The following is a 23622-nucleotide window of genomic DNA, read 5'->3' as shown; positions in this document are numbered from 1 at the left end:
GGGGCGCAGCACTCGGGGAGTCTCCGAGTCACGGGGTCTCTGACGACACCATTGCTGTTTGCCCCGCCCTGGGAACTCTCTGAGACCCTGCCCCACTACATCCCCTCCCAAGCTGTGGTCCGTGGCACAAAGGAGGCACCTGCGCCTTTGCAGCCTAACAAACTGCAGTGAATCAGAGAGCTCCAAAACTTCCAAACTCCAAACAAAGAGGAGAAATCTGTTGATATTGCTGTAGCCCCTGCTGGGTGGACCCACACAGTGGTTGACTTGGAGATCCAGGAGCCAGGGTACTCCGGGTCAGATACTAGATTTCAACTCCTCACATCTATAAGGGACAAACTCAAGAAGCAGACTCAGTGAGCACCAAAGCCCCACTGAAGCAAGTCCTACCACATAAGGGAATCTCCAGCACAGCAGTTCTTCTTATAGACACAGTGGCTCCTCGAAGTCAGCCAAAAATGCAAAGACAAAGAAACATGTCACAAATGAAAGAAATGGAGGAAACAAACTAATGGAGGACATAGAGTTCAGAACCACAGTTATAAGGTTACTCAAGAATCTTCTACAAACCTCTGAGTAACTTAGTGAGACCTTCAAGGATCTTAATGAGAATGCCAAAAAAATGGTAAAGGATCAGTCAGAAATTAAACATACACTGACTGAAATAAAGAATAATATACAGAGATCCAACAGCAGACGAGAGGACCCCAAGAATCAAGTCAAAGATCTGAAATACGAAGAAGCAAAAAACACCTATCCGGAAAAGCAAAACGAAAGAAGAATCCAAAAATATGAAGATAGTGTAAGGAGAATCTGGGACAACTTCAAACTTACCAACATCCGAATTATTGGGGTGCCAGAAGAAGAGAGCGAGCAAGATACTGAAAGCCTATTTGAAGAAATAATGACAGAAAACTTCCCCTACCTGGTGAAAGAAATAGACTTACAAGTCCAGGAAGCGCAGAGAACCCCAAACAAAAGGAATCCAAAGAGGACCACACCAAGACACATCATAATTAAAATGCCAAGTGCAAAAGACAAAGAGAGAATCTTTAAAGCAGCAAGAGAAAAACAGTTACCTACAAGGGAGTGCCCATACGACTGTCAGCTGATTTCTCAACAGAAACCATGCAGGCCAGAAGGGAGTGGCAAGAAATATTCAAAGTGATGACTGCCAAGAACTACAACCAAGATTACTTTATCCAGCAAAGCTATCACTCAGAATTGAAGGTCAGATAAAGAGCTTCACAGATAAGGAAAAGTTAAAGGAGTTCATCACCACCAAACCAGGATTATATGAAATGCTGAAGGATATTCTTTAAGGGATAAATACCACATGATCTCAACTCATTTGTGGAATATAATGAACAACATAAGCTGATGAACAAGGACTGATCCAGAGACAGAGAGGCATTAATTGGACTGTCGGGCCCTGGATGGAAGGTAGGGGAGGGTGGGGGTAAGGGGGAGAGATCAACCAAAGGACTTATATGCAAGCATATAGGCCTAACCAATGGACATGGACAACAGGGGGGCAGGGGTGAGGACATGAGCGGGGGGGGGGGGGGGATAACATGGGGATAAGGACACAGATGTAATATCTTAATCAATAAAAAATATTTTAAAAAAAGAAAAAAGAATTTTAAATTTCAGAAATTAACATAAATGGCCCTGCCACACTTGGTTGGGCATTGTCCTATGCACTGAAAGGTTGGTTGTTTGATTCCTAGTCAGGGTACATGACCAGGTTGCAGGCCCAATCCCTGGGGGGGTGGGGGGGGGGGGGAGTGCAGGAGGCAGAAATTGATGTTTCTCTCTCACATCAATGTTTCTTTCTTGTGCGAGCATTCTCTTTCTTTCCCTCTTTCTCTAAAATTCACTAAAAATATTTTTTTAAATTAATATAAATCCCAAAAATAAGTCCCTTGCACTTATCCTCTGCATAATCCAAGTGTCCAGTTGTTGGCCTTGCTTTAAGTATAGGTACACAACTGCTTGCATAGGACTCAGGACATGGCCTGAAGCCAGCTCACAGGCATTGCTGGTTCTTCATAGCTCAGCTTCCCCACAAGGAAGCCAAGGCTCCCCAACTGGGTAGACACAACACAGATTCTTCCCACTCTGTCCCTCATCAGCCTGTCTATTCCATTCCATCCCCCCAGGATCTCCTCTGGGCACTTTTGCCCCAGGAAGCTGCTGGGCTAAGAGCACAGAGCTGTGTGAACTGAAAGAGTCTGGCAGCTTCTGCCCTGGCGCCAGCTTTTGCCTGAGATGCAAGCCCAGAGACTCTCGAAGCCTAAGAAGCTCCATCCTGCTGCTGGGTCTATCAAAGAAGCACTTCACAAATGCCCGAGGGAGGTAAGGTGGCCCACGGACAAAACTCCAGTTCTGCAGCCACATACTAGCATACCAGGGTCCCTCCTGGCCTAGCCACCTGCTTCCTGACTATGTGATCCTAAGAAGTTATTCCTTCTCTCTGAGCCCGTTTCCATGCCTGTCAAATGAACAATTAAAATACCCATTTGAAAGGGGACTTGTAAGAAGCAAAATAAAATATGTATCTATATGATAATGATACCAATAAGTAAAATTTCCTGAGTACCTGCTACTGGCTGGGCATTCTGTTATACACTCTATATGTCTGATTTTCTGTAGCTCTCACAGCTGCCCTATGACAAGTACTGTGACTACTTGTCACTTTCCAGAATGAAAGGAAGGCCTATAGTGATGAACTCACTTACACTGGTGAGTAATGCAACAGGAACTTCTGTCGCCACCCCTGGTCCCCTACCAATGCACCACACAGCCTGGCACAATGTCTGGAACATGGACTTCATCCAGATGGTTATCATTGTCATATCTCCCTACTGGGCCTCTGCATGGCTTTGTAAGAATGGTATTAACAGTGAGGAATCCCTGCCTGGTTCGCCCCACCCCCAGACAGCTGGCACAGCCAGGGGCCACATACCCACTTTAGGAAGCCTTCCTCTAAAAGTGATCAAACCTCCCACACACATACTCTTTCAGCCAGCTCCAGTGACCACAGGTGAGGGTTTTGCTTTTATACAACCTATGGCAACCTCCCTCCAACCAGGCCTTGTGCTCTGGCCACCAGGGCTGCTGGCCCAACAGGGACTGTTCACACCCTAGGAGTCAGGCCCACTGGTACTCACACCTGGCACCTGCCCCAAAACCCTGTCAATTCTTCTCAGAAGATCTGGGCCACAGGCCTGGGTCTCCCATTCACTCAAAAGAACAGGTCCATCTGGCCAGAGGGAACCAAGCAAACCAGAAAAGCAGTGCCCTTAAGCAGCCTCTCAACTGTCCAATGGACCCAGGGCACTGGCTGTATGTGCACGTGCTGGAGTTTGGGTGTGCAAGTGTGTGCAGGAGTGTGTGGGAGCGCGGGTAGTGGATAACTGTGCAAATGTGCATGTGTTCATGACTGGGAGTATGTGCTGCTGCATGAGGTTTGGGGTGGGCGGGCTAAGATGGTCTCCTCCCCCCACCGTGTTAAGAAATCTCAGTGAGTCACCGAATGGTTCTGCATATTAATGAGCTCCCTCTCTGTGAGGGCAAGAGCGGATTTAAAAGAGGCCTGGGCGGGAGGAGGGAGGCTGTGGAGGGAACGCCAGCCCAGAGCGGAGCTCAGCGAAGGAGGCACCCACCGACGGACAGACGGGCGCAGCGGGGCCGCAGCAGAGCGAGAGGAGCTGAGAGGAGCCGGGAGCCGCTCTCGGGGCACAGAGAAAAGCGGAGCCGGCAGTGTCTCCGGGCCATTGCAGGAAGGGCAGGCGCCCTCCCCTTGTCCCTGCTCCCGCACCGCGAGCGCTGTGCCCCTCTGACCAGCATGAGGCTCCTGACCGCTGCCCTGCTCCTGCTGCTTCTGGCTCTGTGCGCCGCGGGAGTGGACGGTGAGTGCCCAGAAGGTCCTCTGTCGCCTTTCTGTCCCATTCTGGGGAACCCAAGCGCCAAATGCTAGGTGTGGTGAGATCCAGGGTTCTGAGTTGGGCACCGAGGGTGTGGAAGGGCAAGAGACCCTGCCCACAACTGAGCGGCCCCTGGGCACTCTTTCGCAGGGTCCAAATGCAAGTGCTCCCGGAAGGGGCCCAAAATCCGCTACAGCGACGTGAAGAAGCTGGAGATGAAGCCAAAGTACCCGCACTGCGAGGAGAAGATGGTTATGTGAGTTCCCGTTCCAAGCTTGTGTGTGCTGCTCTTAACCTGGTGCGGGGGGAGAGCGTGGGGCTGGGTCAGGCTAACATCTCTCCACCTTTGGCAGGGTCTTGGCAGAGCCTTTGTAGTTGCCCAGTGAGTCCTGAGGGCGCTGGTGCAACAGTCTGGAAGAGAGTTTGGAAAGAGGGTCACTGCCTGTGCTCCGGGAACAGCCTCTCCCAGTCCACCCTTGCTGGGATTTAAATGGCTAGCCCTGTGTTTGCACTGCCCAACTTTCTAGGGTGATGAAGGGTTAAATGGCTCCCGTGTGCCAACTGAGAACACCCCCCAGCTTGAAAGCACTCAAAGTACACCCAGAACTATTGAATTTGCACCCGAACTATGAGGTGTGCTGCCTTCCTATCACTGGAGAGAGGATTAAAGTAAACATTGTCCTAAGTCCTCAGAACCTCCTTTCAGAGCCTTTTTCCAATCAGGGGCCCATGGATGGCCAGTTTTCAGCTTCTAGCAATTTCATTTTGAGAATGATCCCTCACTCTCCCTTCTCTAGCTGGACTACTGTAGGTCCCTGAGCCTGTGGGGAGGGCTCTCCCGGGGTTAATGTGCCACGTGGCTGGAGCTCTGCTTGGTGGGGATGTGGGAAATGTCTTTGAAACTGGGGCAGAGAGAACACTGAGTTTCCTTGCTCCTCTGCCTTCCCAGTTAACCACTTGAGGCCAGCACCACTGCTTCCCCATCAATATGCTTTTGGCCAGGAAGGGAGCCCTTGGCAAAACAGCTACCAAATAAATATCTGCCACGGACCACTGCCCCTCTCCCCCTCCCCAGAAACAGGACACACACTATTCTCAGTCTGGGCAAGTGCCTTCCACCATTGGCCCCACTAGCCCAAAGGCCACAGTCTGCAAAGGCAGTTCCCACTCCCCACTGCTACCTGGAGGCTGCAGAGTGGGTCTGAAGGTAAGGGAATTCCGAGAACCAATGGCCTGGGCTGAACCCTACTGCCTTCTTCCTGGGCACTTAAATTAGCCTCTTGCCCCTGCCCCTTTGCCTTGCCCCTTCCTTTATGAAGCCAGGTCCAGAACAACAGAAAATTCTTTTTGTGGGGGCCAGAGATCACAGGAGCTGAAACCCTTCAGCTCACAGCTTGGGTACTGAAAAATGATAGGGACATTGCAAATTAAGTTAGCAGTCCTCAAAGTGCTGAAAAATGTTCCACACACCAAGTCCAGTTGCTGAGACCTTTCAGGGGAGGAGAAGCAGGGTGGGGGGTACAATGACATCTTGAAAGGACAGAACACTAGTCAATAGGCCTGTTCTGTTTCCTGGCTAAACTTTTGAGAATAGAGAGGAAACTGACAGGCAAGTGCATGAGAAGGCTGTATGCAGCCTTGTGAAAACTTGTAGGAGCCTCATGAGATCCACATGCAGTCACCCTCTCCTAAGCCTCTGTTCCACACCCAGAACCACCCCCATCCCTGAAGGGCTGGAAGTCCACTCCCCTCAAGCTTCTAAGATTCTCTAGATCAGACGAAGGGCCAGTACTTTTTGCCAAAGCAGGTTTTCAGCCACACAGGCTGAACAAAAGCAAGTTTTGCAGCTCACCCTGAGTCACCCAGAAATCTCTGGTGGGTGGGGGAGGGATGCTGCCTGCTTCGTAAGTGGGAGTCCTTGCACTGAGAAAGGTCCAGGAAAGTCCAGATTTTAGAAAGACCAATTTGTGTCATATGTCCATTGACATCTTGCCAAAACCCTCGGCACCCTAGAACCACTGAGGAGAGGGACACTGGACCCAAATTTCTGAGTAATTGCTGGGGGCAGAAATCCTCATGTCTTCACCCCACAACCAATTTCATAGCCCCAGTATTGTGACAGAGCACTGGAACTTGTGGCTGAGGGCTGAGCATACTCTCCTGCTCCCCAGCCTTCAGGTCTCCAGACTTGGAATTCTGAGCTTGCACACTGACCTGAAAAGGAATTTTTCTCAGGCTTTACCATGTCCTTTTACTGCAAGTGCAAAAGCAACATTTCGGGCAATGCATGGGCTAAATTCCTGCAGAGTGATTAGGTACCACAGGGGAGGAGAATGACCAAACTCCACTCTGAAGCCTGGCCTCATGCTCCAGACATTAAAGGAGGCACAAGCCCCTTTAATGGGGAGTGACAAGCCCCTCATAAAGAGGGCCAGCGAAGTCAGGGCCCAGTCATCCAGCATCAGTGGAAGACCCATCTCTGCCCCCAGGACGTTTAGGCAGTGGTGGGGGCCCTGGAAACGCAGAGCACAGAAGCGGGGAGAGAACAGCTGGCCCACAAATACTCTGCCCTCATTCTGGCGGCAAGATTCAACTTCCTCTCCCGTCAATAAGAGACAGTTCATAGAGACTCTGATCCCTTCTAGAACTTGGCATATAAGCCATAGCCCTTTATCTTTGGGGATCTGCAGGAATTAACTGACCTCTCTCCCTCCCTTCCTGCTCTTCCCACTCAGACCCCCAACTACCCCTCCTTCTACCACCCCCAATCCCCGAGCACGAGCACCTGAGTCCTCCCCAGGTGATCTCTCAGGGAGTGATATCCTCACTTCTCATCTTCCACTTTTCTATGTCCCCTAGGTGGTCCCTAATTCTTGAACAGCATTCTTCCTCCCCGACCCAGAAGCTCCCTTCTAACTCCTGCCACCATGGCCCAGCCCTGGCTGAGAAGGGCATAGCAGTTCTGGGCAGCAGTCTTGCCTCCCCCTCCAGGCTGGAGCTCCTATACTAAGGCTTCTTTCTGTGGCTACCTCATCTTCCATGACAATTACTAATAACAATAACTATTCATTATGCATCTACCAGGTGCTAGACACTTTGCATAGATTATGTCCTTTAGTCATCCCAATAATCCTAAGAGGTAGGTCCTACTATTATACCCATTTTGCAGATGAGCAAACTGGAATCAGAAAGGTTGCCCAAGGTCCCACAGACAGATCTGGGATTCAGACCCAATCCCTACCATCTATACAATGCCACCTGCTTCTCTCCTGGCTGATAGAGGTCTGAAGAGAGGTCTTATTTTTCTGCCCAAGGATGAGGCAGCTGGGACTTCAAGCTCAGGAACAACAATGGGCTTCAAGGCCAACAAGACTTAGCTTCAGGATCAACAGTCCTGAGATAATCTGCAAAGGGTTGGGGAGAACTGGGGTTTGAAGGATCAGATGGAGACCACAGTGTGTGCAGAGCATGTCCAAGCCCTGCTGTGGAGCAACTCAAACCCAAGAAAAGAGGTCTTGTCATGCATACCTTGCTGGCATTAGCACTCTCCACCTCTAAACCTCAGGTTCTTAGGAGCTGTTCTCCAAGGGAGGTTTGAGCCCTATAGACAACACCCTGCATGCAGGTGAGGGTGGAGGGGGGTGGAGGGTGGGGAGACATTATCCCACACTCTGAGAGCTCCAGGGGGAAAAGTGAAAGCCGATCACTCAGTAGAGGTTTAGACACTAATATGGAGTCAGAGATTAAGGGGACAACCCGAATCTTCCAGAGAGCCAGCCAGGGAGTGAACATATAGGTAGGTTCCTTTGAAAGGAGGGAGGAGGCCACAGTCTCTCAGTTCCCTGATTGGGACAGGCCAGGGCGACCCAAAGGCCACACTAAGGGGCTATCATTCAGGTTCCTCAATCCTCTCCCCTATCCCACTCCATTTCAGCATCACCACCAAAAGCGTGTCCAGATACCGGGGTCAGGAGCACTGCCTGCACCCCAAGCTGCAGAGCACCAAGAGGTTCATCAAGTGGTACAATGCCTGGAACGAGAAGCGCAGGTATGCCTCACCTTCCTCCCCCTCGTCCCCAGATTCTGGACCCCTTGTAGGTCCTCTAGCCATGTTTAATGGGTGAATGCCCATCACAATAACCACAGCATGCAGATACCCAGACACTGCTTATATACCCCCAAGGAAGAGGAACTTACCACTTAAAGCAGGCTATTGCTGTCTTAGACAGCTATAAGCATCAAAAATGTATCCTTTTATAAACTAATGTTTGTTTCATTTTAAATTTTATGTTCCAGTCTTAATTCCTCTCCTTATTTAAATAACTTAAGTTATATGACTCTGGGTTTCCCTCTGTCCAAGGCTGAGTGAGCACCTGGCACAGCTGTCTCTGTGATTCTTATGGGGTGAAACATGACCACTTAAGTGACTGGGTTTATTAATTATAAAACTGTAGGTACAACCACAAGATGATAAGAATGACTCCCTGACAACAATAGATTCTCCCATACTACCCAGAAAACTGATAAACTCCTTCCCATGCAGGTGCAGGGAGACAGGGTTTAACCCTTTAAAATCAGAGCTACTCTTAACCTCAGGGGCAGCAGTGGCCAGACCACCTAAGCCTTGAACTAGACCCCTACCCCTCTGGGTTTCGTTTCCCTATAATCAGAAGATAGGGTTTCACAGCTCTGATCTCCTGGGGTCCTATGTGTGGCTGCAGAGGGGAGGCAAGTTCCTGGTTCTCCTACACCACATAAAGGTGAGCCTATCCCGAAGCAGACCTGTCCTTGCACACTCAGAGCCTGTTTACACCTGTATCTGCACAGCCATGGCCATACACACACACACACACGCACACACGCATGCTCACTTGCACAGCTGAGTTTCCCAGGAGCTGGTGCCAGCACCTCATTCAGCAGAGGAGGAAACCAAGTCTAAGTGTGGATGGGGAGTGACTTCTCAGGAGCACAGGGAAGAAAGCCAGGCTTCCCAGTGTCACCTTCTCCCTCCCTACCTCTGGTCCCTGTGCTGCCCCTTCTACACTAAGCTCAGCCTGTGAATAGCTCCCCTATAGTTGACACTTGGGTATAATCCCAGTACCTGAATCTTTAGAGCTGCCTCCAAAACTGCCTCATCTGCAGTTGCTTGAAATAGAAAATGATGAGAGTGGGATATTATTTTCTACAAGTCTGATGGGAATGAAGCCCTCTTTCTGATCAGGGCAGCTCACGTGGCAAAAGCAGCATCCTGTCTCATCCACTGTTATGCTCCAGGCCCTGTGTCATCAAACGTGTAAAGAGGCTAACCTCAGGGCCAGTTCATGGAAGGGTTGAGAATGTCTTCGCTGGACTGCTGGGAGATATTCAGGCCTTTTTTAAGGAGTGCTTATCCCTCACCCCTCCACCTAGGCCACAGCTTTGATGAAGAGGAGGCAGGCATGGATCCATGCAGCCCTGACCTTCTTATTTCTGCAAATTCCAATGATGAGAGCAGTGAGGGCACTTCTATTCCCAGAACTCCATCACTTCATTACAAAATAAGTTAATCCCTTTCTTGGAATACTGAGGTATCTTGGGAAAGGAAGGGGGCATTCCCTTGTCTTCCCCACCTCCCCTCCCCCTGTAAAAGGTTGAAAATGCCTCCATAAATGTAGAATGGAGATAAGGGAACTATCTTGAAGTCCTCTTTGCAGAGAGACAGAGAGAGAGGGAGAGAGAGGGGGGGGGGGAGGGGGGAGGGAGGGAGGGAAGGAGGGAGGGAGGGGAGGAGGGAGGGAGGGAGGGAGAGAGAGAGAGAATATGCTAAACCTAGGATGGAGGAAGGAGAGGACAGCAGGCCAGCCCACCACTTGGGGTCCAGACCTGAGAGTGCCAAGCACCTCAGGGCCCAGAGCTCCTCCAGCTGCCACTGGCAGCAACAGCAACAGCAGGCATTTGATCTCACTGCACAATTAGGTGGTCTTACTCAGAAATCAGGAAATAGGCAGAGGGAGCAATGGGCTGTCTGAGTGTGAAGTGCAACCCCATAGCAGCCACAGAGCAGAAAAGAAGGAATTAAAATACTTAGAGATGGCTTGGGAGGTGAGGGGAAAAGTCAGCTTGTGAATGCACACAGGCCTGTTAACTACCAGAGGATGTGATCTGGAGCCACAGGCCTGCATGACAGCCCCAGCCCCACTACACACTCTTCAGTCTTAAGGCAGCTGCCTCTACAACTGGTGTTTTTCCAGAGGATAGACATTCTTTGGGCAAAATACAAAGAAAATCACAACCCTAAATTGAGGGAGGAGATGCCTCTTCCCCCTTCCCCCCACCTCTGCCCATGCTGGAGACAGAACTCCTTCCCACCACTGACATCCAATATCCATGAGACTCTCGTGCCTCAGGTTCCTCATATACAGAGGGGGTTTGCTTCATAGAGTTTTGAGGATATAATGACTACAGAGGTGGAGGCTGTTTAGAAAGTCAAAGGTGAGCTTCTGTGGTGCCTGTGATGCTTTGAGATGTTCCCCACTTCTCCCAGGCTCCTGCAGTCCTGTGAGGGGCACTGCCGAAGACAAGAATGAAGGCGAGAAACCAGTTGTGCACTGCCCAAGTCATGTCCTGAGCCACTTACTTGGGTGTTTTTTCTTCCCAGGGTCTACGAAGAATAGGGTGAAAAACCCCAGATGGGAAAGCATCATACCCGTTGGGAGACAGCAAAGGACTATGCAGAGTAAACACACAAAAAACCTTTCTTTCTCACAGGCATAAGACACAAATTATATATTGTTACAAAGCACTTTTTACCAAGGGTCACTTTTTACATTTTATAGTTGTGTGCAAAAGGCTTCCAGATATGAGACCTATTTCTCTTGCACTCCAGATTTCATCACAGGCTGCTTTTTACTGAAAAGCTGGAAACTCATGCCTTTCCTTTGTAAAAAATGCTTTTTTGTATTTGTCCAGACATTACTATACATCCGAGCTTTATAAGCACCTAGGAGGAACAGGGAGCTTGGTTGAGACATTTCATAGCAGCACTGATCCATTCCTAGAGCAGGAAGCTTCCGCTCAGAGGTCCTGGCACCTCGGCACAGCTGCCACGCTCTTCTGGGTTAGTCACAGCCTCAGGGGGACTCCGCAGTGGCCTCAGTCACTGGGCAAGTGAGAGCAGATCTCTTTGTGTCTGTTCTTTTATGAACTCGAGTTTGACTGCTTCGTCCCCCTGGTTAATTTTTACACACTCTAGGAAACATTTCCAAGATCCTGGGATGTCAAAGCAAACGGTACTTAAGGAATGGTTTGGATCTTCTCTTCAACCCAAGGGTTTGTGAAAGTTCACTCCTTCAATAGTCAATGCTTCAGAAGCACATGAAGTTCCTAACATTGTTAGCAAAACCCTTAGGAGCAAACTTAAAAATATACACATACACCCAGAGTATAGAGCTACGGATACATTCTATTGATAAGAGAGAACCTTCAGAGCATCTTTCTTTCCCTCACTACAATGGAGCATGTAGTACTAAAGCAATCCCCGCGTAATTCTTCAATGTTAAATAGTGCAGCAATCTTTTGAAAGCTAAGATGACTATGGCCCTTTCCTTTGTAAATATCTCAAGAATGCCCCTGCACACACTGCCTCTTCAGTGTATGCCGCATTGTACTGTTGTTGTATGCTATGTAAATGTCAGAAGCCATTAGCACTGCATGCAGGGTTCATATTCTTTCTAAGACAAAAAGAAACTTAATAAAATATATTTGAAATGTACCAAAATTCTAGACTACTGACATTTTTTTTCTGTTTAAATAAGCCAGGATGACAATCAAATATTTACCACTTTTTGAATAAACAGGGACAAATATATTGGAAGGAAAACCGCTGTTCCCCAAATACCTGTCAACACTGTCACCTCTATGGAATGTGAGCACAATTCTGAGACAGAAAGCCAGGTCACACGGCTAATGCTTCCTCCCTGCCTGACTCCCACACCTGGGCAGGTTCATCAGTGCAGCCAGGTCAGTGTGTATGGGACTGGAGGGTCCCACTATGGTCCCCATTTAGAGAAGAGACTAGATTAGGGACCAGTCAAGATCCCTGTGATACAGGGCCCCAGGATTCCAGTGGTACTCAAGGAGGGGCGGGCAGTGCCCACCATAAGACTGGAGGCTGTCTGGCAGCCACAGCTGGTAAGATATTGGGGCTCCGCTTCTGCTTCTGCTTCTGCAAGATAAAGATGATGAGTGCACACCTCATAGGGCTCCTGAGACTAAAGGAGGCACACCACATAAAGCACGCAGGATAAGAGGGCATGGTGAGCACTTGGTAAATGTGAGTTCCTTTAATATTCACAAGACGAGGCTACTTGCACTTTGCAAAAACTGCCCACAGCCCCATGTTTCACAGTATTCATGTCAAGCAGGCCCTGAGACAGGCCCCTCTGTGCTGCTTGGGTCCCCCACACTCTGTAGGACTGCCCAAGGGGACATGCCTCCTCCCGTCTGCACTGCTTGTCTGCTACACTAGGAACCAGGAGCCAGTGACATGCATAGCTGACTCTGCCAATACTTACGGGAACACACAGCATTATCCTGCCCTAGCATGTCCTCAGCACAGTGCCATTGCAGGCCCTTTCCATCATAGCGTCATCTCCTGGTAATACTGTTACACCAAATGCATTTCTGAAGAAACGAAGGACCAGAGAGGTTAACAACGATCACACTGCTCTAATGGCTGAGCCTGACTGCTTCCCTGCTAAGTGGGTTTGGGTGACTGTGAAGGGCTGGTGTTGGTCCCACCTTTCCCCTCATTATGGAGAAAGAAGGGAGACTGGACAGGGAAGCCCCGATACCAACCAGCAGAGCCATCCCCAGTGAGCGGATGCATAACAGGTGTGTAGAGAAGAGGCCAGTCCTTCTCTCCAGGAGCCCTTGCTTGGGCTTGAGGGAGGGCCAATGTAAAGAAGTCAGCTGACGGAGATACACCAGCCCCAGCCCCCAAATCTCCAATCCTCACCCCTGCCCCCACCAACACAAAGACCTCTCTATCTATCATGGGGTGGGGCAGCATTCTCTGAGCTGCTCCCTGCATTCCAGGTTTCACCTTACCCCCTTCTACTCACTCTAAACAAGCCATATGCACACCTCCCCATCTTTGTGCAGGTCTCCTCTGTATCATCTATAGTTCTAGTACCAACAGCTCATCTTCCAGCCCTGCTGCCCCATGTGTCCCCCTCCATAATCTGACCTCCCAACCACAGACTGGATTCTTAATGACAGTAACAATGCCTTCTTACAGTGTGCCAGGCCAGTGTGCCTGGCACTGGCCCGGGCACTTGCCTGATGCTCTATCTCTACCAATATTGCTGTACCCAGACCAGTCAGGTGATTTGTTCAGAAGGCACTGTGGTCAGTAGAGGAAAGCTGAACTTCAAGCCCCAGTCTGTGTGTGACTATCTCATCCTCCACAGAGACTATGTGTCCCTGGGGAACAAAGTCTGTGTACGCTTCTGTAGATGACTTGGACCCTGTCCTCCAGTTGCTAGGTATTAGCCTGACCACTAAGAATGGACTCTGAGCTCAACACTTCACAAATGCCACATGATGACCCTCCAGCACCAGGAACTGTGCCTGGCTCCAGGGAAGAATGCCCTTTTTCTTACTGTTTCCCATCGCTTTCCTCTAGACTTCCCAGCAGCCCTATGAGGTTTCCACCCACCACACTCAGAAAGGAGAGTAACTCCAGTGCAGCAAAGCAAGACCAGGCCACCCTCCCAAGTGGCCCCTGTGATCGTGGCCCCCTGAGGAGGGCAAGCTTGCTCCTCCAAACATGGGGCCGACCAGGCCCACATGCAGGCCCCACCTCTGGAGCCTCACTGACAGCCTTGCTAGGGATCCAAATGCCACACCCTGCCCCCCCACTCTGCACAAGCATGTTCAGAGCAGGTGCACCAGGCTTAACACTAAGGAAAGCCACATCATAAAGAACTCCAGCCTGGATCTGCCACTCATCGCCACCCAGCCAACCCTCCTCAGATCCCCCTGGAGTCAGGACCAGCTATGTAGTCACACAGCCTGGTACAAAACAAAAATGCAGCACCCCACCCCCCCATTCAAATATTAAGAATTTCAAGATGGCAACAGCAGAACAGTAAACGTGGCACAGGGTTCTGTGCACCTCACATGTCACAAGCCCAGGGAGAAGCACAAATAGATACCTCTGATATCAACTCTAACACCCATCTGGATGGCTCATTTTGGCCCTGAGTCATTACATGACTTGTATTGCTGAATTCTGCCATCAGCCCCTCTAGAAACCCCCAGTTTACACAGGAAATGAATATGCTCCCTAAAACTGTCTAAGCCCTATGCTAGAGGATCACACAGTAGGCTCTAGGGGCACCTCAAAGGGGTAGGTACTCACCTAGACTTGAAAGAAAGTGACCCCTGCCCCAAGACCTCTATCAGTTCTGGGAGGGCTCATAGCAAATTGCAAGTTGTTTTCAGGCAGCAATAGGAAGGGCTGATTCCACCCTGGCTCTGATGTGGCCTGTGGCCCAATGTGTGCACGTGAAGAGATAGCCCACAAAGATAGAGAGCTCGGAGGGCAGAAAGGAGAATGCTGAGGGAATTCAGAGGGGACTCGGGAACATCACCCATGCCCCAGCTGAACGTCCTGGGAAACCAGCCACAGTTCCAACCTCCACTCCCATTTCATCCACATCTCCTCCTCTCCCTCATCACTTCCCATCTGGTCTGCCAGAGAACCATGGCTGGGAACTCTCCAACCTCTGAGCAAGGAAGTAGCCCACCACCGCTTTTACCTCACCTGCACAAGGAAGAATCATACCCACTGTGAAGCCCTCAGGGTGTTTTCCTGTACTCCTCTTTTTGAAAAATTGAAAGGTATTCTTGTAAGTAATCAAGGAAGCAATCAAACCCTAAGCAATTTTCTTGCAGAAGAGGGGAGGAGGAAAGGTAAGGGGAAGAGGTAAGCATCTGGGTGAAGGGGGAGATCCCTTAGGAGTGTGGACTGGAGGGAAAGGAGGAGGAGGGTGTTAATTCAGAGCCACAAAAAATCCGACCCCCTCAGGCAGTAGCACAGTGCCTCACAACAACCCACCTCTCTGCATTCCCCCCTCCCCTCAACCCCCATCTCCCACCCCCAGATGGCATTCTATCCCGCAGCCAGCAACAGCCCGCCCCAAGGGAGGTTCTGGCTGCATGGAGTTGAGGGGCGGGGGGATGTGGGGAAGGGCAGGGAGCAACCTCCAGGGAGCACTAATAAAAGCATGGGAGAGGCCAGGCGCAGCCTCACACCTCACGGGCTTCCTTCCTAGGCGGCGCTCTCAATTACCTTACTTTTAAGGTAACACCTCCCAGCTTCCTCCATACCAGATCGCTGATCTGTGCCACCAGAGGGAAGCAAAGAGCCGATGCACTTCAGCCAAGGGTTCCAGTTCTGGAGGCTGTGTGGGAAATGACAACAGTAAGTGGTATAATTATTGCTTACTGTGGCCAGACCTGTGCTGAGGGCTCTCATGCCTTATCCCATTGAATACTGTAACTACAGCAGGGGGTTCTATTAGTTCCACTTACAGATAAGGAAACCCACCCTCAGTGAAACATTGCCCATGTTCATGAATCACGGAGTTGGTAGACAGGATTTGAACCCACATGTGTCTGACTCCAGAGCAGGGCTTGTGCTCCCTGAAGTACACATTGTCTTACAGTTCCTGTCCACCCTGGCCAGCAGAAGGCATTGCTGTGCCCTCCACCGGCACTCACCTCCTGTCTATTTAATAGAGATTAATCACCCAGTTAATTTGGGCTGCTGGGACAACAGCCTTCGCCAGATTTGCTGTGTGTGGCTCGATTTGTCTTTTAGAGGCAGGAGCTCCTGTGGGGCTTCTCCCACTGACTGGAAGTGAGCCCTACAACTAGGAGGCGGCTGCTCTGCCCACACTTGGTAGATAGAAACTCTGCTTGAGTAGAAGCAGCCAGAGATTTCCCCCCTTAACATCAAGTAAGTTGAATAAGCAAAATGACAATATCATCAAATTCAATTCGATGTTTTAATTAGAAACAACTTAAAACCATCAAGATGTTGGTTTAAAAAAATTAATTCAAAGCTGGATTTAAAGTAATCAGTTCATTTCACAATGAGGAGAATTGATTTTCCGGGATGAGTAGCAGGATGTCTAATCAGATACAGATGACACTCTCAGCTAAAATTCAAAGTTATTCCTGAAAGCAAATTGATTAGGTGAAGCAACAGGCACTTTCTTTCAACCCATTGTTCCTTAAAGGCAGTCACCACACAAAAATCATTTCTAAACGACAAAGGCTTTTGTCCCCCTGAAATAATAGCCTGCAAAGACAGACTGGAGTTAAGTATTTACATTGGTACAGCCAAAAAATAAACCAAAAAATTGTGAGAAAGAACATATTTCAATTCCTTTATAGCTGCTATGATACTGACCCTGCTGATTCCACATATTTTGAGAGGCAGCAAACTTTAATACAAACAACAGCAACAACCACAACCAATATTTATGGAGTGCTTTCTCAACAAACTCTATATTAGTCCCATTTTATAGACGAAGAACTTAAGGCTTAAAGAAGCTGAGTAACTTGTCCAAGATCACACAGGGGCCAAGAGGTCTTGGGCATTGTTAAATCTTTATTTGGACACTCCTTGGTAGAGTGACATACATCCTGGTTGCCTGGAACAGTCCAGGCCTATGACAGTTGTCCCAGTGTAATTATGAAGAATACATTAACCCTTGCAAGTTTTATTAAATTCTCCAAAGAGTTCCGGTGTGGTTGATAAATTATATGATCACCCTATTTATAGGGCCTACCAGGAGAATATATTGGTGGGATTGTTCAGTGTCTAAGAAATGATTAGTTAACTCCCCTTGGACAACCAACTCCTAAGTGAGTGTGGACTCTTTAAAAATAATAGTGACACTTTAACCCCATAGGGAACCCTATAGAATCTCCCTGAGTAGTCCCCTGGTTTCCCCATTCCACCCTGGCCTGTCTCCCCTGCTAGACAAAGACTGGAGCTGACACCCATGGATTGTTTACATTGCACTTTGGAGACCCATCTGTTGGATGAAGACCCAAATGCAAATTCCTGTCCTCCTCTGTGTGTCTGTCTATATAAGATTCTCTAGACAATTAAAATATCAGGTTCTGGTTTCAGGAGAACAAAAGTCAGAGGACTGAAGAAAACCTTTCCTTGACCATTTGGTTGGCATGTGCTATAAGTGGGCGATTAGCTACTTCAGAGGAGTGGTAATGGGATATGGACCTTTGACATCCATTCAATCCAAGGAGGCTGGGGAGGGCTGCAGCATATCACAAAGCTTGGGGAAATCCATGGAGACACAGAGGTGCAACTCCCTCTCCCCATCTCAGTCCTGAGCATGTCACCCCTTAGGACTGATGGCTCTGGTCAAGTCAGAGTGTTTTTCTACAATAAGGTTGCTGACTTGTTCCCTTCCCTGAGCCTAAGAGGAGCTGGGGTGGGAAAAAGGGGCAGAGCCTCAAGGTACAGGTCTTGAGACACCTGGAACAGGGGCAGCTCTGGGGGCACCTGAGCCGTTCAAGTTCGCTGGCTCAGTTGTCCTCTCCATTAGCCCTTGGGCTGGTATCCTGTGCTGAGGCTTCAGGATTTATCCAGCTGTTTCTCTGCCTGACCTGACATGCCCCAAATTTTAAGGGGTTTTCTGCACTTCCCTCCAAGTCTATTCAAACAGGCCCTCATGGGGGAGAGACACAGAAGGGGCTTGGACCCTCAGCTCAATGTCCCAACCCCAAGTATCTGCAGAGATGAGAATGTAGGCTGTAGCCATTCAGCTCATTCAAATCCTAGCTTTTCTCCTTAAAAGCTCAGTGACCATGGGCAAGTTACTTAATTTCTCTCAATCCTAACTTTATAGTGAGTATTAAATAAGTATGTCAACACATAAAGTAAGCAGCCAACACATGGAAGTTGCTTATTATTATTATCACCGCCATGCCTTTAAAATTAACAAGGAAAAACTATATTTTTCCCTATGTTGACATATTTATTAGGCATAAAAAGACCAAACTATTAAGAGAAGTTGGAACCTTCTGTGAACTTGGACAAACTTCCATGCCTTGGCTTCATTTGTAAAATAGGGATAATAATAGTGCTTAATCTCAAACAAATTTTATTAAAACAACAAGTGAGAGCCCTGGTTGGGTTGCTCAGTGGTTGGAGCATTGCCCCATATACAAAAAGGTTGCAGGTTCAAATCCCAGTCAGGGCACATACCTAGGTTTCAAGTTCAATCCCCAGTCAATGTTTCTCTTTTTCTCTTCCTGTCTCTCTAAAACCAAGAAACATAACCTCAAGTGATGATTTTTTAAAAACACACTAAGCAAGACAAATAGAATATGTAAAACTTTGGGTGACACATAATAAGCACACAGTAAATGATAGCTAATAATAACAATAATTTCATGTTACAAGAACATATTTAACAATTCAAAGACTCAACTCTGGGGAAAGGAGAAACACCTTAAAATCTAGTCCCACCGTATCCAATAGCTAAATTTCTCCAGGTCACCCATCCCAAACCTCCGGCATGGCTGTGGCTCATTTCCTTTGCCAAGGACATTGTATTTTTATTAACCTCACCTAAGTCTGTGCTACTGTTCTTAGCCACCTACATCTATTAAGTAGGCATTTAACTGATACCCCAGGCTTCATTGTACAAGAGCAGTTTCATGCCACATACATCCCCACTCCAACCTCGTGTTTAGATGACTGATTTTGAACTAAACCCAACACTTTATAACTGACCCAATTAAATTTAGCCCACCGATTTCTTCCCTAACACTCCAAACATTTCTCTTACCCAGTGTATTAATTCTGCCTCTCAGCTTTGAGACATTTGCAAATCCCATACAAGACAGGGAACTCAATGATGCTTGGGAATTCCTTGTGTTGAGCTCGGGGTAAAATGCCTTACACATGTGCTCATTCGATCTTCACACCAACTCTATGCAATAGACATTGGCATCTATACTCCCATCCCTGTTTTATAAACAATAAAACAGTCTGAGATTCATTCACTTACATAGACACCAAGTAGCCAAGCCAAGACTTCAATCCAGGCCTGTCTGAGCCGCACTATTTCATCATACCTCAGCACTTCCACACTGAGTGGCATTTTCTAGATACGTCTGCCTCTCCAACAAGGCTGTGTGATCTCTAACAATACTGAATAGGTTTTGACTCTGAATTCTTAGTCCTTTGCAAGTGCCGAGCACGGTGTAGGTGTTTTACTACTAGTGGAGAAGAAAAAGAAAGAAAAGGGACTAGTGTACAAGAGAATGCTTTTTGGAACTAGACTTGGAGTTCAGGTTCTTCTTTTAGAGCATTTATTCTACCCTGTGGAATATTAGGATATACTGTCATTCACTATAACCAGAAGGTGCTATATGCTCCAAGCCCCAGGCCTGTGCTACTGGCCCTAAGGTTGTGACATTCATTCACCTAAGAAGTCATTAGGAAACTGACCCAGAAGAGTGGTCGGGCTTCCCTCCCACACCCAGTGAGGCCCCAGCCCGCTCTCCCCACCCCATAACTGGCATCTTCAGCCTTGGGGGGGAGGGGGGTAGCTGCATATTAAGAAGGAGAAGGTTCAGGAAGCCCCGGGTTTGAGATTTCTCAAATGGTCTTGAGAAGATGCCCAAATTCCTGACTAACTAAACTCGCTTTTCATCAAGCAGATTCTTGAGCGAAATTCCTTTTATACTGAGGAATCAGGCTAAGGATAAGAGCCTTAATATTAAATAACCAAACACCATCTGGGTGTTGAACCAGTTCTCTCCACAGAGTACCACTTTTTGTTGTTGTTAATCCTCCTCACCCAAGGATATTTTTTCATTTTATTATTTATTTATTTAGAGTGGAAGGTAAAGGGAGAGACAGAGAGACAGAAACACTGATGTGAGAAAGACACATGGATTGGTTGCCTCCTGCATGCATCCTGACCAGGGCCGGGATGGAGCCTGCAGAGACCCTTCAGTCCCCAGCTAAACTGCCTGGGGCCACATAATACCACTTTTGTATGCACACCCTCCTCATGGCATCCAACCCCCACAAAGGCCTGTTCCTTTTCCTACAGACTGCAAAGCCTTTAATTCTTCTGAAAACCATCAAGCAGGGTTCCACTAAATATATCTCTGTGGGCTAATAGACAATAGATGGGAAAATAGACCCAGGGAAAGTAGTCTGGGCTCAGCGTTTGCATGAAGGAGAAAGATCAAACGCGCCATCTTGTGGTTACTTCACAACTTGCATGCTGCTTAACACCCCTGCTTCTATAACAGCATCCCAGCACCCCACTCTATCCTGTGCAAGCCAGTAAAGCCTGAGGGGGCTGTAAATCACAATGCCCACCCCCATGTTACCCCAGCAGTAGGGAATGGGCATATACGACCTATGACAGCTGAGACACAGACACATGACCAAGTAAGCCAGTCAGGGACTTCATAAGATTTACTAGGTGGAAACTGGACAAAGAGGCTTCTAGTTAATCACAAGCCATAAGGATGTGACTCAGGACACCAGAGGTCATTTTTGGGATACAGTGAAGAAAACCTGACTAAGAACAAAGCCAACACCCAAAAAGAATCAGAGTAGAGAAATGGGGTGAGGGGACTATCACCAAATGAGTGATCCCCTGGATCTAGCTTTGCCTGAAGTTGTACCAGCTCTTTCTTCCCAGTTACAGGAGACAGATCATTCTGGTTTTGCTTAAGCTAATTCAAGTCAATTCTCTGTCACTTGTAATCAGAGACATAATATACTAATAAAAGTTTTTTTAAAAATAGAGGTACAGTTGCAAAAAATAAATAATGCTTACATTAACTTTACAATTAATAAGGCTTTTAATAAAAAATAACTATAAGTAAACATATAGATATTGAATTAAAAACTGAAATAATTACATAATAAATGTTAAAGCCATGAATTTCAACCTAATAAACTAAAATAATAAGCTAGTATGCAAGCTATTCATCAAAATGCCTAAAAGTGATTTCTAAGTATAATATTTCTAAATATTTTGTATTGTCAAATATCACTTTGCAGCCTATAAAGCAACGCGGGAATATCTTCAGGAACTTCTGAATAAACCCTTTAAACCAAAACCTCAGTTCCAGGAGTCTGTCCTAAGAATCCCAATCAAAGCAACAAATACTTGCATGATGATGTCCACTACAGCATGATTTACCATAGGTAAAAATAAATAAAAATGAAAGCAAACTCAAAAGGTTAGGATACAACTGACTATGTTATGGTACATCAATTTCATTAAATACATAGCTAGGCAAACTACTCCTATGCTAACTATAGAAATAATTATTCAAACATTTGTTGAACACCAACAATAATTTACTGAGTTCTTATTATGGACTAAGTATTTTACATGCTTCATGTCATTGAATCCTGGAACAATTTAAATGTTAGGAACTTTTTTACAAACGCTTTTTAGGTGAGTAATGTAAGGCTTGGAGAAATTTTTAACTTTTTAGCGCAAGTGACAGAGAAAGGGTTTGAACCCTGTAGTTCCAGTCCAAAATCCATACACATGTCCACTATGCTTCACCCCATGAATGAGGTGAAGTGCTGAACAGATCACCTGAGTTATGTGTGTAGGCAGCACATGGCCTTTGTGGAAGCAGCTTTGTATGTGTGGCGACCCTTTTCAGCCCATGTTCCCAGTGGAGATGAAGGAAAGCCCTTATTCAGCATCTACCAGCAGTTACCGGCTGTTTCCACTGTGTACATTAACCTTTGCAATCCTCCCTAGTGGGAGGCAAGTTCAGAGAGATGGAGAGGTTTGCTCCCAGTCAGGGGCTCCCAGTCAGGGGCACAGCTCTTTATCCATGGGTGTAATAAGAAGATAAATGGGAGAAATCATGGAGACCTGCTCAGTCAGAACAGAAGATGGAGCTGGGAATGGTCTGGGGGGCTTTGAGAGTCAAAAGGAAGGATATCTGTGCTAAAAATTGGGGGTGGGATAACCATGCCACAAAACCTGGAATGAGGAAAACAACAACAATATTATGTGCATGGCTGCCATTATTGCACTCCATGCCAACACTATCCATGATTATCTCACCTGATCCTAATAGTGTGCAGGCAAACAATGCAGACATGTCGAGAGGGGCTAGGGTAGGATAGTCCACATAACTCTAGGGTCGGGGCGAAGTTCCAAATAGCAACAGTATACCTGGTGGGAGACAACTGCCTCCTCACTAATTTCCCCCTTTGTCATGCTCAGTTAAGGACCCAGAAGAAACCAATCTTTGTGTCTTTTCATGGTTAGAATTCTACATGGAAGAGAAACCTCAAAGCAGCCACCAAGCCAGTCTTTGTTGGGTTTCTAGGCAGTAAGGACACTGCATCTTAACACTTAGAGCTCAGAGAGAAAGGGGCTCCATTATTCAAAGGGGAACTCAACAAGAGCCTTTTTCTCCCAAGTCCTTGAAATTTTGGACTCATTTTTAATCCCCGGAAGAAATGTTGGATCTCTTTTCCCTCCACATCTCAACATTGTTCCTGTGAGTTCAGAAACCATCAGGGGAAGACTTTCATAAATGGTTATGCAGTCCCCATTTTCTACCCTATTCTGGTAGAATCCACTTGGTTTTCAGAACCTTGAAACCTTCATTTAAAAAAACAAAACAAAAAAAAACTCAATACAGCTCTAGCTGGTTTGGCTCAGTGGATAGAGTGTCAACCTGAAGGGTCTCGGGGTTTGATACTGGTCAAGGGCACATGCTCAGGTTGCATGCTCCATCCCCAGTAGGGGGTGTGCAGGAGGCAGCCAATCAATGATTTTCTCTCATCATTGATGTTTCTATCTCTCTCTTCCTCTCTGAAATAAATAAAAATATATATTTTTTAAAAGCTCAATACATTCAGAAATATATATGTAATTAAATATAAAATATATATAATTTTAAACTCCTCTATTCATTATTGTTTCACAAACAAGCCTCAACTGCATTCCTCCAAAATAAGTGCCAGGCACGTTTCTGAAGAAACTACTCAATGGAAACTTTGGCTTAATATGCTTTTCCGTTTAAAAAAGCATATTCATCCTGAAAGAGAAGCCAAAGGCAAATTTAGGTTCTACAAATACCCTGTCCCAGGTAGGAAATGGGGCTGTTCCCAGCCCCACGATGAATAAACAGCTTCTAAAAGCAAAGACCATCTTGCCTTCTCTGGGCCCCAAACTCTTCTCTGGGCCAATCATCATCATCATCATCATCATCATCATCATCGTCGTCATCGTCGTCGTCGCCGTCATCATCAAAACTATACTTCCAGAGCAGCTAAATGTGTGAGGGCCTGCCTGAGGCATGTGACATATTTTATTCTATCAAATCCTCAGATTTTTCGGAGAAAAGGAATGCTTATCCCATTGAGCAGATGTGGAACCTGAAGCTCCAAGATGTTAAAAACCACAGTTAGCAAGTGACAAAGCCAGAATCAAGCCAAAGCTGTCAGACTCCAGTCTGAATTCTGCCCCAACCTCCTGCACCCCTGCCCGTCTCCAAACCCTCCATTCAGCTGAGAATATCTACAAGCCTTTAGACTACATTGTGATGCTGAGGTGGGAAGTTTCCCTCCTTCTCTCCATTGAGCCACCCAAACAGG

General features: G+C 47.3%; 1 protein-coding gene across 2 annotated transcripts in view; it reads left to right on the top strand.

The window, feature by feature from the left end:
- Positions 1–3360: 3360 nt before the first annotated feature.
- CXCL14 (C-X-C motif chemokine ligand 14) overlaps positions 3361–23622 on the top strand; it is a 35832-nt gene continuing 15570 nt past the window's right edge. Inside the window, exons 1-4 of one of the 2 annotated variants that reach the window (XM_081093016.1) lie at positions 3361–3914; positions 4080–4185; positions 7864–7977; positions 10567–11681. In XM_081093016.1, the coding sequence (XP_080949142.1) occupies positions 3539–3914; positions 4080–4185; positions 7864–7977; positions 10567–10582 (612 nt within the window). In that variant the 5' untranslated portion in view covers positions 3361–3538 and the 3' untranslated portion in view covers positions 10583–11681. Of the gene's footprint in view, positions 3915–4079; positions 4186–7863; positions 7978–10566; positions 11682–23622 lie in introns of those variants that run through there. The other variant, XM_081093017.1, reaches the window with a different exon arrangement.

Source organism: Myotis nattereri (genome assembly GCF_964212035.1).
Source record: "Myotis nattereri genome assembly, chromosome: 5".
NCBI classification, from domain to species: Eukaryota; Metazoa; Chordata; class Mammalia; order Chiroptera; family Vespertilionidae; genus Myotis; species Myotis nattereri.
Note: the sequence above shows the minus strand (reverse complement) of the source record. Positions and strands in the feature narration are given on the sequence as shown.